We start from the raw sequence: 19,216 nt of genomic DNA, 5'->3' as shown, positions 1-19,216 counted from the left end.
GCCCTAGATTTAAAATCTTTACTCTTTTAATCTCTTGCTTTGGAATGCAATTTAGTATATTAATTATTATTATTTTTAGTATATTAGTTATCCAAACGAATCTGAAAGATCGAAACGTTGGACGTATGAGCAACACTTGTTTTAGCTGATTATTAACACTGCAGTGCCCAAAACATCTAGAGCAATTAGGGCAATTAGAACAAGGGCGTAATTAAAAGTGCAATACTCAAATCCGCTTTTTTTGATTCTTTGTATTGAGATTCTACTCGGAGGCGTCAAATACGGAGTAGAATCTAAAGCAAGTGAAAGCGTACCCAGTGGCTTTTAATTATCGTCAAATCTGAAATTCAGATTTCTGAATACTTCAAATGTTTATTTTATTGCTCAAATCATTGCTCATCGTCTTCCATGCGCTCAACACATATATCGAAGTTGAATACAGAAACTGCGAAAGCTCTTCATTATTCGTGAAGCTCGAACAGCTAAAGCTAGCGAGCACTACACCATTCATACGCTTGTCCTTCGTGCAGTTTGCTTTATAGCAGAGGTGCTCTAAAAGCTTTTTGTTTGCTCTTTGCGTTGCCTTCAAGCTCTTCGCTCAACAGAAAGCCTGAGGAAGATGAAGATAATTCTATAAATAGTGATTGGAATATGGAATGATGAGGTGATAAAAGTAATTTTTATGATTGATGAATTGCTAAATCATACACCTGAAATTAATCAGTGTTCAAGCATGTTATCAGCTTTAGCGTTGCCGTTTGTAGCACGTTATGACGAGAAACCATGCAATGCGGATGCTATTAGTCGATCACTTCACAAGTATCCCATATGGTCTAGTGGCTAGGATATCTGGCTTTCACCCAGAAGGCCCGGGTTCGATTCCCGGTATGGGAAATTTTTTTCATTGCCTTTCAGTGCTTGTAATCATTTGGATGGTACACTGCTTTCCACAGCATTGTCGGTGAGCTGACTTTAGATTAGAAAATATGATTGACTTGCTTGCTACCAATGAATAAAGGTTAGGGGATCGAATTTCTTTCATAATAAATAACACTAACCAGTTCAAAATCGGTGTTGTTGTATTTAATGTTTATTTTAAGAACAAATTCACTAGCTTTCTTTGGCTTCGAGTTTGCTATCAATGTATTTTTTTTTTCTTGTTTGGCTCTCACATGGCTTGCAGTGCCGAAATGTACAATTGGTATGGTAATTGTGTGGTGATTATTTTTGGGGTATTTTGTCTCAATGGATGTCGCCAAAAATACATGATGCTCGGTAAATGAAATTGTAAAAAAATCGAATTCGTGTGTATGTGTGCGCTTGTGTAATGCAAATTCATTGAAGAATTTTCGTAGTTTGGTCGGTGCTTGTGAGTAGATTTTTTTTGTATTTTCAACACATTTAACAATGAAAAGCTTCAACATAAACAAGTTGATTAAAAATAGGTTTCGCTTATCAATGGACTAACACGTAAAATTACATCGAACAAATGGGTGATTATCTTTCGGGCAGGGTGTGACACTTGTATTGTTATGACATTGTAAACAAATATGGCGCCGTGAATTTCTGAAAACGTGAACGATGAGTGCGATTCAATGTGGTAATGTGCAAGTATTTTTCGATTTTTTTTTGTTTATAAAATTTTCTATACGCTAATCAAAATTTATCGGTTGGTTCGGTTCCGCATAAGGAACCGCCACTGTCAAACATGACAGCTGATCGTTCTCTCACAAAATATTTGGTCGCGTTCATGAGAAGTCTCTTTGTAATCCAATATTTTTTTTATAAAAAGAGATTCAAAAAACGATAAATATTATTCTTCTTCTTCTGCGGTAAACAAAGTGCGAGTGCAGGAAAATATCGTTTCGTGCCCCATTAGAATAAGACAATATAGATAGATAGTAAAAGTATCCAAACAAGAGAATCAGATTATTCAGACCTGCTAAAAATATCCTTCTGCTTCAGTTTTTTCTCTGCTGCTATTGAGATTATGTCTTTCATCAGATTGCTTGTCAGCTGAGATGGCCTTATGCTCGATTAGCTCAGGGTTCGCTTCATCCACGGTGGCATCCGATGCCGGAGGGCATCCCTAATGTGGCGGTACATGATCAGTACGATGATCGGGATCGCTAGCTTGGGGTTCTTGAAGAGGTATAACCAACAGGCGAGGGCAAACAGTGCCACGTCCGTTAGGTAGGATACAGTGGATTGGTAAGTGGTTTCTGCAGGGGGTGATTCAGGAGCCTGGGACTGTGAGCGGGATCGTTGCTCTTGCGGTTTCGGTTGTTCAACAGGGGTTGAAGGCGTTGGTGGAACTGAAGGCGTTGAAGTGACTGGAAGCGTTGGAGCGACTGAAGGAGTTAGCGGTGGCTTCGGTGGTTCTGGAAGTGGCTCAGCTATGGGAGTTCGCTGTAGTGCCGCAGGGGACTTGGAAGCACTACGAAGTCGTGCACGCCTAGCTACGTCCATTGGAGTCTTTTCCGGAGTTGCAACTCCATCGCGAACTCCTGAACTGCTGCGGGAGCGTGTCTGAGAAACATTTCGCTTCTTGGCGATCGCTGTAGACTCACGCAATGGTCGACTGCGCCTCGTTGGTTCTTCGATAGCTCCGCTAGAGTTAAATGCAGTTTCCGGTTGAGTCTGTGGCATTGGAGGATGCTCTTTCATCGCGGACGATGGTCGGCTGGTGTCGTTGTCGATCGAGGCCGATCGCTGCCGAAGAATACGGCTCTCCCGTGCAGGTTTTCCTTTCGTTATAGTTTGCTCTGAAGTCAGCGAAGGCGACCGAGATTTTTGAGCCCGATGGGTTTCTTCCGGAGGCATGGGAGACCTTGATCCAGAGCGAGACCCAACTAACCGTTCATACGAAGTCTCCCGAGAACGCCCTCGTTCATTCAATTTACGAGCCTCGTCCGGGTTCATGTACAAAGGCAACTGACGGGGTTTCTTGGCAGTTTCGACTTGCTGGACGATTTCGCTGTAGAAATCAGCCACTGCCCTAGACTCTTCGATAGAGCTCTGCCTAGATTCCAATCGTCTCTGACGAGCAGCTTCCGATTTGATTGCTGTGTTGATCTCCTGACCCGTAGGTGCTTGCTTCTCACTTGAAGGCTCTGGAGACTGTGGTGGTTCCGGTTTCTTCTCCTCTACTTCGGGTGTCTTTTCCTTCTCCACCTGAGGAGCAGTTCGAATTGGACTTGGCTTCCGCTCTTCTTTCGCCGGAGACTTGCGGTCAAAGATATTGGACAAACTCTTGCGCTCCGGTTTACTCGGAGCAACCTTTTTCTCTTTCTCGTCTTTAGTCAAGATCTCTGTTGACGGTCGTTTCAAAATAGGCTTCGGAACAAAGTTCGGATCCGGCATCGGTAATGGCTTCGTTAACACTTGAACGGCCTGGCTTGGATCAGGATTCCTGTACGGAGACATTACTCTCGGTCCCGGATGATACGTCTCCATTTCTTCGTCATCACTCATTATCCTCGATCGACTCGATCGTGCCGACTCCCTCCGCTTCAACTCCTCCAGCATTGAATCCATTGACGAAGATATTGACAGCTCCTCGTCCAAATCCGGCACCTTATCCATAGCCACTGCTCCCGCTTCTTCACCCAAATCCTTTACCTTATCTACCTCGTCCTTCTCCTCTGGTATCACATCATCCACGGTACTGGAATGTTGCGATTCGAAACTAGACTGCTTGACGATCGTTTCCTTATCCCCAGACAGACGCCGTCGAAGGCTGCTCCTGCGATCCGACACCCGACTCACCACTCCCGCTGTTTCTGGTTGCTGCTGTAGTTGTTGCTGCTGCTGCTGATGCTGCGTCTCGACAACGCTTATGCTTCTTCTCCGTTCGGCTTCCTTGCGTTGGTTTTCAGTTTCCTCCATGGCGACTGCTTGGTAGAATCGTGCCATCGCCCGCTCGTAGAGCAACTCCGTGGAACTGACTGCAGGGCGCATTCTCGGGGCTGGTGGTGGTTCCACGTTTAGCTCCGGAGCCGACAGAGATAGCGGGGGTGGCGGAGCTGCCAGGTCCTCCAGCTCAAAATCGAAGGTTGAGTTTCCTGCGAGCGGAAGAAAAAATTCGTATTAGTAAAAGATCAGAGACAGTTCTCATTTTTAGATGCGGTGCGATGAAATCACCCAAGGGAGTGCAGTTGTACAAGGAGTACGAGCATGGATGACTACAGTAGTGTGACATGCCTTTATCTACATTAGAGAGGGACGGCACCCTACGACAATCGAGAGACACAGAACCTTACCGGAAGCGATCGAGAGGGAACGAACCGGCTGACGCATGTTTGCGGGACGATTATAAGCAGATTGCAGAAGGCGTCGAGTTAAATATTTTTCCCGATAGAGATGGGAATACAGCATTGATCTTATGGGAAGCTTGTTTGTGGTGGTCTGTATCTGTTTGCAACTACTGGAGGCTATAAGAAGAAAGTATAGAATTGTATGATGAGTAAAACACCACTGCCATGTGTGATCTAGGGCAAAACATCCCCCAATGAGACCCAGAATGCGAAACGATCGTCAAGGTCACTGTCGAAACAAAATGTTCGAAGCTGGAAAACGCAGACCTGATTGGCACCCGATGAGCGAAAAATTCCACGGACTGTGGAAATGTGTTCTCCGTTTTCGCGTGTGTTTATTATGTTTGTTCGTGTCAATTACGCCGTTAACGTCGAGGCATAAATCTAATTCGCTCAACAAACGTGGGCCTGGGCACGCGTGCAGATACATACGAATTGGAATCGAAATCAACATCTGTTTCGACGAACTGATGAACTTGATGAAATGGATTTTTTTTCTGGATAACAATGCGAAAATGGGAAAAAGTGATGGGAAACGAGTTATTTTTGGCGGCAGCATTACGAATGTCTACGATACCCGAGGAGGGAAAAATAACTCACAATAACTTATGCATACCATATTTTGGTATCATACCATAATTAGGTATTGTTCAGTTGTCAATATCTCATTATGGAATTATAATAGTATTTGAAAAAAATGTTTAAAACAATTAAAAATACTTCTTTTTGGTATTCGATAGCTATTGAGGACTGCTAGAAGTATTGACCTACTATTGAAAAATTTTACTTTTATATGAAAATCCATCATGTATTATTTAGGCATTACAATATGTTATCAACTTGGTGTTGGTATATGCAGAAGGTATTATTTGAGGTATTTTACCTCTTATGCAGGGCTCATTCATACCTCATTCAGGTTGTAAGTATTGGGAATTACAGTCGAAGCTCGTTATAACGACAACTTTTATAGCGACAAAAGCTCTCTATAGCGACATTTTTCGGTCCCTTGAAAAATATTTTGATGTTATAACTATTCTCTATAGTGACAATTCCCTATACGACGGTCCCTTGCGATGTCGGTATAACAAGCTTCGACTGAATCTGGTATAGAATACCTAAGTTTGGTATTCGGTAGTTATTTTCTTCTGCTCGGGTATACGAACTATAATAGAATTTGTAACAATGCCCAAGTGAATTTATCATAGACTCTGCTCTGGCCAATTAGAGTTCTGAGAACAATTTAGAGTCATTACTATTACGAGTATAGAATTATGCTTATCACTCTTTCATGTATTTTAAACATTCATGGAAAAATAACTACAGGAATTGCTGAAGGGATTTCTTCGGAAACTTATAAAGGATATTGTTGGACCGTAAATGTTATGTTTTCTTATACCCAAATGATTACCGCTAGTAATATATGAAAACAAAAGTATCTGGAGTAAATTTTTTAGAAATTTTGCAATATATCATCAGCGGAGTCTTCTATAATAAAACAGGATTCATTCAGAGATTTATCTTCAAATTTCATTTGTAGGTCCACGAGCCCCGTGCGTTTGGAAAGCTTACTTAAAAGAACATCTATCAGTTATTCCTTTTTCCGTATTTACGAAAGTTGGGAAAATGTACTATGAAGATTACTCAACTCATCCAGGAATTCCGCTAGATACGGCCGGCCCTACTGTATTGAATTACGGGCCACATCTCAGATACCATATTGTGTGGCAGGCCAAACTTTTTAATTGCAGTAATTTTGATTTTTTTAGTAAAATTAAATTAAATTGATAAAAACTTTATTGAAAACATTGAAAACAGATATTTACTTCTCTGATAACCATGCCGAAGATTCTGTGGGAATCGTGCCCTAAATCAAGCCCACGATTCTCATAAAAATTCTTCCCTGAACCCTGTGACTAAGTTTACCGACATTTTATAAAAAATAAAAAACATTCTCAGAATCTTGTCAGAAATGTCTATTGGATGTCTATACAATCTCATCTAGTGTTATTAGAAAATCTTGCTCAGGAACTTCTAAGTGTGAAATTTCAGATTTTGCGAGAATCATGCTCAGGATTCTGTGAAAATTGTCCTTAACCCCCCCAACGCCCAGTGTCACCTCTAGGTGACACCTGTTTTGTTTTGCTTGTCAAAAATCCAATTCTCATTTGATTTTCATGAAATCAGTTGCAAATGAAAGCTATACTAATTTAGTTTGATTTTTGCTTAAAGTAGTCCACTTCAATCCGGAGTGGCCACCGGGAATCGACTCCAAGCAGAAAAAGTCCATTTTCTGTTTTCAATGGTAACAGGAAATCAAAACGACATTTTATTTTAAACCAGACGTGGTTTGCATTGTTTTCAGATGTGCTTCGAATATATTTGAGGTATTAAACTTTTGGGCACAGTATGTTCTTGATATTCCGATTTTTTCATCTCTGAAAAATTTTCGTCTATCCATTTGGTATGATAATGGGTTGCAATAATATTCAGAAAGTAACTGTGCGAAGCGATGATTAATAGTAGTAAAATGTCGGGAAAAATCAGAAATGGTTACCGTGGTCAGAACTTGTTTCGGGGAGCATTCCAGAGTTCCAAAACTGTTTTAATCGAAATAATAAATACTGCGGTTCGCAGTTCAATTCAAATGAGCTGTATTTATCTTGATTCGTTAGGCAATGATCAAAATACTATTATGGTCTAATGTTGGACCTACGTGGCAACAGTTTGGCCTTCTGGAAGATCCGGAACATCCGTAAAATGGCCAATTCATCAATATTGTTCTAGAGCGTCGTGATTTTTTCTAATCCATTTGTTTTCATGACTTACACTCCCGTGCATAAGTTTGGGTTCACCCCCTAAAAAACATGCAAAAGTGTTCAGTCCATATCTCTGTGATTACACGTCCAATTCAAACTCTTTAAGCCGCATTCCAAAGGCAAATAGTTATTCTTACTTCGTATGTATTTTTCCAAAAACATTGTTTGAACTTTATATAATAAATATGAACTTAAAATTGTGACATTTTTCAAAAAACACACTGAAAAAACATTACTAATTTCCTCAGCATTGGATCGACCAAAATTTTAAAACAAGGTGTCTTTAGAATCACAATCTTATATTCTTTGAAGAGCACTCATGAAATTTTTGCGGAAAAATCTGAAAAGTATTCAAAATCAATGAAACAATGAGTCAAGTCATTGTGCAAAAGTTTGGGTTCACCCCTCAGTATGGTGTATCGTGCAAAAGTTTGGGTTCACCTGAACTTACTTAAATCTGTGAAAACTCAAACCAATCATGTACGCACCATTATTTGCGCTCAAAAAAGCTTAAAACTTTTAAAATCGGTTGAAAAATGGCAGAGATATTGACAAAAATGATGTGCGTGTGGCTCAGATGAATCCAAACTTTTGCACGATGACTTGACTGACTGTTTCATTGATTTTGAATACTTTCCAGATTTTTCCGCCAAAATTTCGTGGTGTCTCATCGAAGAATAAAAGATTACGATTCTAATGACACTTGGTTTTAAAATTTTGGTCGACCCAATTCTGAGGAAATTAGATATGATTTTTCAGTGTGTTTTTTGGAAAATGTTACAACTTTAAATGAAAATTTAGTACAAAAAAGCTAAAAAAATGTTTTTGGAAAAATACATACAAAGTAAGAATAACTCTTTGCCTTTCGAATGCGGCTTAAAGAGTTTGAATTGGACTTGTAATCACGGAGATATGGACAGAACACTTTTGTATGTTTTTGAGGGGGTGAACCCAAACTTTTGCACGGGAGTGTATACGTTGCACCAATATTGAAACCCATTTATAAGCTTGGGTGGCCATCAAATACTCCACCGGATAATCCGGAACATCCGTATAAGCCTAAAACATGATCTACAATTCCCGAAGTATTTCAAAAACATTTGTTTTCTTGATTAATTTATGGAACCAATACTGGAATTAATTGTTTAATCTAGATAGCCATTGAGTACCTATCGCAGGAAATCCTGAACAACGATTAAAGCGATGAAATAATTAATAGTGTTCTAGTACGCTACAAACTTTTCTAATATATGTTTTCACTATTTCAGCATGAAATTAGTATTGTCACTGTAGCCCTACTGAACAATCTAGAGTATTCGTTAAAGTAAATTCCATGCTTTACTGTTGATGATAGTAGATAAGGGGCCATATTGGTAAATTCATTTATCTGTCCGATCGAACATTTTAGAGTATCTTCGTGCATGCCATACGATATACACATGTAAAAATGGTTAATTGTCAAAGAAAACGAACAGATAATAATTGTAACAGTGCTCAAATAACACTGAGCTGAAGAGCATGGAAAACTCTTTATAGAGAATTGGAATTGAATGAACCGATTCAAAAGAACATCAATTAAACGTAAAAGATCAATCAATTTTCCTGATTGATTGATTGATTACCTGAAACACAATTATCAAACTTCCTTTATTATATTACAATACAACTTTCGGAAAACCATATGAGATAAAAGAACATATACTGATTGAAAATTCAAATAATAAAATTTCAATGCACGGACAATGTACGGACCGGTTCAATAATTTACATATATCTGTTGTAAATTAAACTCCCATCAAACATAGTAATAATCAATCTGTTAAACAAATATATGACAATAATCAACGTTACACTTGAACTGAATAAAATCTTTTAATCTCATAATTATATCTCCAATCGCAATACAATTTACTTTCCCTAACTCTTTATTACGCAGCTCGATATCGAAATAAAGAACAATACTAGAAGTAAATTCTCATGGCTACCTCGATGGTCCCTTCAACCGCAGTTGCTCAGATTTTGTAGTCTATAACTGTAACTATAATTCGATATCTCCCTAGCTCGATGGCCTGTTCAATATTGTGATTTGACTGTAGAATCATAAACATAATTTGTTTGATTATATGATGGCTTAACTGTTTAAACCGTCTCATAAGCAAATCAGTAACGCATTTTAGTACGCATATCAGTATGCATTTCAGTCGTACAAACAAAATCCTATTAGCAAACAGAAAAAAAAAACAATACGAGAGTATCCCAAGTAACCATAAGCACTAATAATAAGCCCTTAATCAGCATCATAGATGCGTACTTGCATTATAATAGCACCACAAATGCTTACACACCTTATAACAGTACTTCCGCTGCATAGAAACCCTATTACAGCATCATTAATGCTTCTAAGCCTGATGCATACAGGCATTAAATAAGCACTATATTGGCTTAATATTCGAATACAAGGCATGTTTAAATGCCTTCCAGTGTTTTGACAGATATACCACGTGCTTTGTGTTTGCATATAGTGGTAAGAGGGAGTCAAACATAAATCTTCTCACTAATACAATTGCAGGTTTTATGACGGGGAAAAGTGATGGTTTAAATGGGTCACTTTTCTTTCCAATACTATTCATCTTATGTGGCCGTAGGAGCAAAGGAGCAGGACAACAACTCAACAATACGGGTGTCGCAGGTTCGAGACGTTAAATGAGGAATTTTATCATCATAAAACGAGGATCAAAATGTGGCAATTGCAAGTCCTCAAAAGGATGAAAACTACCAAAACGAATATGTCTGATACGGAGAAGTACTATCTGTATCATTTCATTACATTGTTTGCATACTATTAGAGGTTTCCGTTTTCATTCATTAATATATTTACCTCGTGTACCAGTTGCTTGGCCGCATACGCGAAAGCTCTCTGGCTGCGTACGCGAAAGCACAAAATATTCGCCCTAAAAACCTGGCGAAAACAACTGACGTTTCTCACGTGGTCTTATATCAGCATTAGTGGTGCAGAGAAGCACGGTTATATCTTGGCACTATAATGGCACGCTATTTTGCCTTTTCTGGCATTATAATAGCATTATATGCGTATATAAAACTGACATGCATCAAATGATTACCCTATATGCGCATATAATGCTGTTACCGTGCCGCATTATCGTGCTTACTGGTTACTTGGGTAAAACGGTATAAAAATACGTTCAACCGAAGTAGAATCACAGACTGCACAACTTCCCATACATGCCGATACTGTTATTTTATTGACTCAAAAGTGAATTCGTACAATGAGCCGGTTCAAAAAGTTACAAATTACAGTTGCACGACTACACTACTTTTAAATTATAACAGCAAACTTTACCGCTTATCTTCTGAAAGAAAAACAATATTTTAGCGGTGCAAAAGTAAATCGGTAAATTTACCCGGTTCCAAGAGTAACACATTTCAGTTGTATGATTAAAATTCCATTACATTAATACATCAAATTTTATTGACTATCTTAAAAAATAAAAATGAAAAATGTATAGGATCAAAAGCGGTGAACCGATATAAAGAGTACAAAATTACAGTTGTATGAGTAATTTGCTATCTATTGATAACAGAAAAGTTAACGGGTTATCTTCTGAGAAAAAAAAAACAAATTTTACCGATTCAAAAATAAATTTTGAGTAAATCTGTATGAATAATGAAACAGTTAATCTTATAACAAGATTTAACATTACACTTAGATTTTCATCATTATAAAAAATACGTCTAACTGAAAATTTACTAACTCCATAAGTTTTCTTATATGCCAGCTCATAAGTGAATCAATATAATGAACCGGTTTAAAACAACACATCTCAGTTGTACGAATAATCTTTTATCAATTGATAACAGTAAACTTCACGGGTAATTTTTTAAAATGAAAATTAATAATTTTACCGATTCACAAGTGCATCTGTGGAATGAATCGGTTAAAAAAGCTACAAATTTCATTATCCTCTGTAATAAAAATTATTGATTTTACCGATTTGAAAGTGCACCGGTAAACCAAAGCGGAATATCAAAAACAAGACTTAGCAATATATTTCACCTAACATCGAAATTATATTTTGAATAAATAGATTTGTTTAATAAACCGGCTTATCAAATAACAAGATCATAACACGTTGATTCTCGTTATTATACAAATACGTCCAACTGAAGAATCACTAACTGCATAAGTTTCTTTCTATTCTGGCTTTAAAGTGAATCGATTAAATTAACCGGTTCAAAATATAACACATTTCGATTAACTTGAATATAAAACAGCAATTTTTCTGGTTATCTTCTAAAATATTTTACCGGTTCAAAAATGAATCGGTAAAATGAACCGGTGCAATAAGTTACACATTACTGTTGTACGATTAATTTACTCTAAAATGTTAACAGTTAAATTCACGGAATATTTTCTGAAATAAAAATGAATTATTGAACCGGTTTAAAAGTGAATCGCTAGAATGAAACGGTGTAAAAAAATTACACATTTCAGTTAACGATTAAATTGCTACCATTAATAGCAGCAAATTTCAGCGGATATCTTCTGAAATAAAAATTATTAATTTTACCGGTCCGGAAGTGAACCGGTAAATTGAACCGGTTCATCATAAAACAAGATTTAGCATACCATTTCACCTCCCATTGAAATTAATTTTTTATCTATAACAATTCACTTTTGGGCGTTGGAGGGTTGTGAACCACACTAAGAATCATTTGAAGGACCTGTTCTAGAACCTGAACAAATCTTTGTGTTAATAATTCTGTAAGAAACTATTTGAATATTGTGTGAAAATCTATATCTATGATAATGTCCCGGATTTGGTTATGGTTAGGATTCTGTGGCCATCTTGCCCAAAATTTTGCAAAAATCCTACCCAAGTTTTCCGCAAAGTTTTTCTGGGAATTGAATTGAATTGAATTGAAGCCAAACTCCAAGAACCTGGAGAACCAAACATCCCTTCAAGCTGAAAACTTAATCGATTGGGCTGGCGGTGGCGAATAGAGTGATGTCAATTGAAATGTTGGCTCCCCTATGCTTAAACGAGTTTTGATAAATAGCATCCTCCCAAAGTTTTTTTTTTCAAATGAAATAGTGTACCGTCTTCCAAACAAATGGCAACACTATTTCAGAGTAACACGCAAGAGTGAAAAATTTACAAGCTAGCTTAACTAACTATTCGGCAGACAACAGTGGAGCTCCTGGCGGGAAGAATAGATCAAAGTAATCCAGGCTACTATGTTCAATAGCAAAAAAGTAGTATTGCTCTGAAAGTAATTGAATGACCGTTTTTGTATGATTTAGACTTTGTTATTAATAATAACAAATTATCCTTACGTCTCATTAAAATGTGGTATTCGTCAAAGTTGTAGCTGGGAAGTTTTCACATGAGAAGGGTTTGTTCACAATTTTTATAGATTATTATGAAGAGCAGTCAGACGACTGAACACATATGGTTTGCCTTTTTTAAAGAATTTCCATATGAACTTCAAGTATGGCGTGTGCACAGCAAAACTTCATCCAAACCACTTCAAACTTTGGGAGAATGATTTTCATCATAATTGGCACCGTTTAAGCATAGGGGTGCAAAAACTTCAAAATTTGCATCAGTCTAGTGACCAATTGATTAAGTTTTCAGCTCAAACGGGTGTTCGGTACTCCAGATTTGTGCTCTTGAAAATTTGAAATTTGGCTTCGATTCATCTTCACCGTAATTCCCAGTGAATGGTCTAAATAGCGGGACCTTTATGTTTCTGAGGAAATAAAATAAAAACTTTATCAAATACGATTCTTCATTGTCCAGTGGCAGATCCGAACAGAGAAGAAGTATATTAAAATCAAAATTGCTGCACCATTGCCATAGGGTAACTGCGTAGCCAAAAGTAGACAGTTAATTTTATACCAAAGTTAATACTAAGGATCGGCCAAGTTATTCTTCTTCTTCTTATTGACGTTACATCTCAATGGGACAGAGCCTGCTTTTCAGCTTAGTGTTCTTATAAACTGAGAACTTTTTTTGCCAATTGATCTTTTTTTGAATATGTATATCGTGTGGCAGATCCGAAGTTACACAGAAAATAAAGCAGTCGTGAACTCGTCAACAATCAAAAACACATCGTGAGCTAGATCATGTATATATGAACGCGTTGCTTAGTTCCGAGAACGTCCATGTGAACATGATGGTAGTTCACAGTTTTCCAGGTAGTTCCCAGAACGTTTTTTTGAGCGTGTACTCTATGCCCTGAGAAGTCCGGAAAATTGCCTTTACTTTTCTTACCTCGACCGACGGGATTCGCACTCATGACCCTCAGCATGCACTCGCTGAATAGTTGCGCGATTATCGCTACGGCTATCTGGGCCCCTATCTGCCAAGTTATCTTAAAACGAATATATCCAAGCATTCTTCGAAGAATACGTTGTTCAGAAATAGCTTCAGTTACATCTGGGATTCCTCTTAATTTTTTTTAAATGTATTCGAATCCTCTGTCAGTTACTCGAATCCACTGAAGAAGGCTGCAAGTGGTAGTCGAAATATGCGTATTTGTCAAAGATGAGCAATTAGGGTGGAAATGAATGGTACAAGGTATTCCAATCTACTTTTTTGTTTCTCTATTCCTCTTAAAGTTTGCCTTTCGATTTCCGAGGAACGAAAAATTTGTTCAATACTTCTGATCCAACATTTTTAATGCTTTGGATCTACTCTTGATAAAGCTTTTTCTTTGAATATGACTTAAGATATCAAAGGATATTTATCTGGAAAACAGATAGAATATATCTCTAGCCTCACGTACAAAAGCTCAATGGACTAACTGTAGCTACATTGCTTGAGGTTACGTTAAGTATAATGAAAAAAATCGTTTGACCTAATAGACATACCGCATAGGGACGTTAGCCGAATAATATATCTTTGCGAAACAATTTGAAAGAACAGCCTATCAACAAGAGTAAATTCATATTAAAATATGATCAGCTAAATGCTAATAAGTGTTGGATCAGCATAAATTTAAGAAATAACAATAAACATCTATATGCTAAACATACCGCTTCCAATAAAACTGTCTATCATGTGCTTTCATGTCAGGCTATCACAAGAACGATTTTAAAGTTTTTTTTTGTTTAACGCACGTGGCACATCATTTCGAATATCAGTTACTTCAAATATATGGATTTTATAGCAAAATTAGGAAATTTGAATTTAATCTTACATCAGCTAGTACGTTGAACACCTTTGGCAGCTGGGCCATGAATTGCTGTCAGTATGTAAATTACATAACGATTTTTTTTTTTTGGGGAAATAGTACATTCGGAAAAATGTTATTCGAGGAAATTGCATTCGGGGAAATGGTTTTAGGGGATATGTCGGACAATTGCTCCTCAACTATCTTGGGATCAATTGAACAACTCCATAAACTTTATGAAGGATCCCTCCTAAAATACTTTTCCCTACAATTTTTTCTGGAAATCCTTGATGAAATACAACCTTAGACTAATCAGGGATTCCTCTGAGAACTTTTTCTGGAACTCTTCCGAAGAGTCTCACAAAAGCTTCTTAATTTTTTTTTACTATATTTTAATGACAAATTTCACAAGTAACTGCTTAACCCCTCTACCGGCAGTATTGTTTTTTACCGCAATAAAACTATTCAAACCTCTATAACCTTTTTGTTCCTAGATGTTTTTACACCATTATTTTGAAAGTTTTCAAAAAATTCTTCCAGTTTTAGAATCTGTGTCGAAATTGGTCAACTAGATCATGATGTATTCCAAAATTCCTTGGGGGATCAATGCGTAGCTATAACTCACGTAAATATCTCAGCCTACAGAATTTTTATCTTATTCGGATATTCACTCTTCGGAATAATAAACTAATGAGAGCATGTTGTGAAAAATGGAGCAATTTGGTGCAGCTGTCTTTTAATCATGAGCATTCATGTGTTTGGTACCACGCTGACCAAATATAGTTCTTAAAAACTTCAATAAACATCATATTGTAATTTTCAGATATCTCCAAGAATACTTAACCGATTTGTATGATTTTTCCAGAGTAGCTCCTCATCACCTAGGTTTGTATAGCCCACATATTATTTTTTTTGACGTAAAACAAAATGGCCGCCAAAGATATTTTATATGGAGAATGTCAGTCCCCCAAGGAACATCGAAACATCTTTAAAACCAGATCACCAATGACAATGACATATATCGACATAGATTTGTGAAAAAATGGTGCAAAAATATCGGGAAACAAAAAAGTTATCATGGCTTGGATATTTTTATTGCGGTAAAAAATGAAGCTGCCGGTAGAGAGGTTAAATTATCAAGAGATTCCTACAATACTTATTCCAGGAACATTTCAAGCATTTGACTGGGAATCTCCTAAGGAACACAAACCAGTCTCGGGTTGAATTTTCCCATAATAAAGAGTCAATAATAATAATAGTCACAAGGAACCAAGAATCATTGCCTTAGGCAGGGATTCCGTCTACACAAAAAGAGCTTAGTGCGATTATTGCAGAAATTTCTGCAAGCAGTTCTTTAGGATTCCATCCGAGTTTTTTCCATGAACTTATTCTAAGAGTCTCTCCTGGAGTTCTCTTGAGAATATCTCGAAAAGCTCCCCGAAATTTCTTATAAAAAATCAGAAACTTTCAAGCATTCCCTCGAAAAAAACAATTCAATTAGCCAACCAAAAGTACCTCAAGTAATATAATTTGATTTCATGCAGGAATTGTGTCTAAAATTGATTTGTTCAGAAATGAATTCTGTGATTACCCCCTCTTTCAAAGATATATTAGGAACGAAAAACCAACTGCTAAATTCAAAGCAGATTTCTCAATATATTAATTCTTGGATCCCAAAATTTCTGCCAACAATATAAGAAAAAAATCATGGAAGAATCCTTGAAGGATTTTTGAAAGAATATCTAGTGCACCGTTGTGGCTCATATTCCAAACACTTAAGGCCAACAGTGACTTCAAATGCTTCTCAAAGGCATAAATTTGATGATGATTGTGAAAATTAAAATTTCTTCGCAAGGTCTGACTGTTAGCTGTTAGGTGTGCCGATAAAAATGTTGATTGAAACTTGTTTAGTACTGTTTTTTTTTTGTAAAGGTTTGGACAACTCTTTGATTCAAATACCGATCACTATCTTCATTATGTCTCATATTCCGAACATCTTGATTCTAATTCCGAACAGTGTGAATAAACTGTATTCAAATGAATAATTTCGCAAATAAATTTATCTGAGCTAGTTTTATTAACATCGAACTAGAGAAGCTTCACCTTTCTCGAGGTATTAAATAAATTGGAATATGTTTAAATTGAATAGCAATTGGCTGCCATTTTCTGGGAATTTGATGACATATTTCAGCGAGATATTTCAACTGAATCGCCATACAAGAAGCAAGTGTTCGGAATATGAATCTGTTCGGAATTTTAGACAAAACGGCATTTCTAAGAGGAATTTCCGAAGTACATATTCCTTAGAAATTTTATGTAGAAATGTTTAGAAGAAATTTTAGACGAATTCCCAAAATTAATTGTAATTAATTGTATTAATTGTAGGAATTTCTGGTGGAATTCGTGAAAAAAATCTCATGTGAATATGTGTGGGAATTTTTAGTGATCTAAAAGAAATTCATAGATACTTATTGTTAATGATGAATTTCGGTATCAAATGCTCAACAAAAATTTAGAATTTAGAAAATTCGTTTGGAAGGGTTCCTTTTGATGGAAATCAAACAAAAATTCGTATGCTTCTCTCAATTCAAATTATATAAAAAGGAAAACCACTAACTTTGAGCCAAAAATATTGAAATTTAGAGGTGGCGCAAGTGACTAGAAGATAAATTTTCAATTTATTTAACATGACCTTCAGTGAAGTCTGCATAACTTTGTTATTTTACAACCAACTTCGAAGTTTTTAGTATTTAGTTCGAACTCAAATTTATGAAAAGTTTGTAGAACATCCAATTTGTCTAAAATGTTCGGAGAGATGATATTTTGGCGTTCCAAATAATTATTTGATCCATATGTATTACAGGTGTTAAATAAGTTCCATTCTTATAGCGAATAATGATTATATTTCGATATTTCGAATGCCTGCGGTACGTTTTACTGAAACCATTGTAAATATGAATATGTCTAAACATGCATCTTTTGCAATCTTCAAGGATTTATTTCAGAAACTGCTCAATGAATTCTATCGAATTGACTGGATTAAAGATACGGTGCATGAGTTCCAGGGTTGTTAACGTTAATCAACGATAAACGCCGTTAACGTTGATTGTGCTCTGGATCAACGTCAACGCCGTTGCGTTAATTTTCATGGTTGTTAGCGTCAACGTTAACGCGTTTGCGTTGAATCAACGTCAACGATCACCGCTAACCAAAGCGTTGATATTATGTTTCGTACAGGTTCCCCGAGAATGTTTCGAAACATCAATAAACTACACGTTTCTATGCTGATACCCCGTATGCATGGAAAATTGATTAAAAAAATCGAAAGTTCACAGTGCAGAGTAATTATTTGACACTCAACAGCCAGCCTCTTTGACCGTCAGTTTTGATTGCTTGGAAGAACTATTACAAATTGCAAAGATTTCCTAGCAATATTGTAACCGTCGTATGACCTCTCACCGTTCCAGCAACCCACAACAATGAGCTGAAATCGTTACCAGAGAGTGGCTTCCTTTGCCTCCAGCCAGTACATGGCTTTTTTTCTACCCTTCCAGCAACCAAGATGTTTTCGAGTGACCGCCCCCAGAATGACCCGATTTCTCATTTTCAAATACAAGTTGTCATACTACCCTAACGAGAGTTTTCATTGCAATCGGAAGTGGCAATGGTAATAGAGCAGATTTTCCCACTTCCGATACTGTGCACCTTTACTGTAAACATCATTTTCCCACCAAATTCAACTGAAAGAAAATCAGTCATCATTCCATAAAAACTGCACTGAGATCATGCATTTGTTTTCTTCTAAAAATCGTTTCTGAACATGGCATGTGTCAGCGTCTAAGTTGAAACCGTTGAAACTGTCCTCACAATTCGTAGTTATCTTGTACTAATGTTAGTAATGAATTGTTCACTCGTTATCATTATGTAATCTGAATCATTTTCTGCTTTTCTACATTAACTTTTTTATTGATCTATCGGTTTTTTAATATTAGAATCTCCAAATCGTTAACGTTAGAAATAACGAAGTCGTTGACGTTAAATCAACGCTGTGCGTTAACGTTATCGTTAAATCGCATTTCAACGCAATCAACGCATGCTTCGTTAATCGTTACAGGCTAACGTTAACGAAATAACGAAACGGCGTTAATCGTTGATTAACGTTAACAACCCTGATGAGTTCATAAGTTATCTTCCAATATATGTTGCAGAGATGTCTCCAGATATTTATTCCTAAATTAAGTTTTTTAATGAATTACGCTTAGAATTTCAAATGTTTATCTAATTTTCTTCTTGAGATAACTTCAAGATATTCCTTTGGACATTACTGCGGTTAGTTCGATCTTTTTTATGAGGAATATCTTTGGAGGTTTTTAACCCTCAAAATCCCGGGACGAGACTTGTGTGCTTCAAATGACTCGTTTTCAGAAACTAGAAAACCGAGTAATGAACTTTTTCAAGCTACCCTTAGAGGAAGAGTGTAGCTAAAAGTGGTTGGCCAAGGATGGATCCCTGGTAGAGGGGGACGGCATCTCCAGGGGAGTGACCACTCTTAGGATTGTTCTAAAACTTTTCTTTCGACACAAACTTCATGATTTTGCAAAACAAGTTCAACTTCTATTGACTTTTGAATGACTTATAGTGACATTGGTTACCCACTGGCATATTACAAGGATTTGATGCCCTGAGGGTAGTGGCCACTTTAAGAATAGAAATTCTGAAACCTTCCACCAAATCAAACTTCATCGTTTCGAAAAATAAGTTCATTAGAAGACTTCTGGCTTCAATGACTTCCGGTAGCATTGGCCACCTACCGGCATATTTCGGAGATTTGGTGCCCTCAGGGAAGTGGTCACTTTCGAAATGATTCTGAAACCGCATTTGTGACAT

General features: G+C 36.9%; 1 protein-coding gene and 1 non-coding gene across 2 annotated transcripts in view; one reads left to right on the top strand and one right to left on the bottom strand.

Moving 5' to 3' along the window:
- Positions 1–822: 822 nt before the first annotated feature.
- Trnae-uuc lies at positions 823–894 on the top strand. The gene has a single exon. It is a non-coding gene; the product is annotated as a tRNA-Glu (tRNA).
- Positions 895–1,061: 167 nt separating this feature from the next.
- The window catches only part of LOC5566334 (titin), a 33,616-nt gene continuing 15,461 nt past the window's right edge, over positions 1,062–19,216 (bottom strand). The window contains exon 3 of the mRNA XM_021841052.1: positions 1,062–4,064. Within this exon, the coding sequence (XP_021696744.1) occupies positions 2,038–4,064 (2,027 nt within the window). The 3' untranslated portion in view covers positions 1,062–2,037. The remainder of the gene's footprint in view (positions 4,065–19,216) is intronic.

The sequence above is a fragment of the Aedes aegypti genome, chromosome 2 (assembly GCF_002204515.2).
Source record: "Aedes aegypti strain LVP_AGWG chromosome 2, AaegL5.0 Primary Assembly, whole genome shotgun sequence".
Taxonomy (NCBI): Eukaryota; Metazoa; Arthropoda; class Insecta; order Diptera; family Culicidae; genus Aedes; species Aedes aegypti.
Note: the sequence above shows the minus strand (reverse complement) of the source record. Positions and strands in the feature narration are given on the sequence as shown.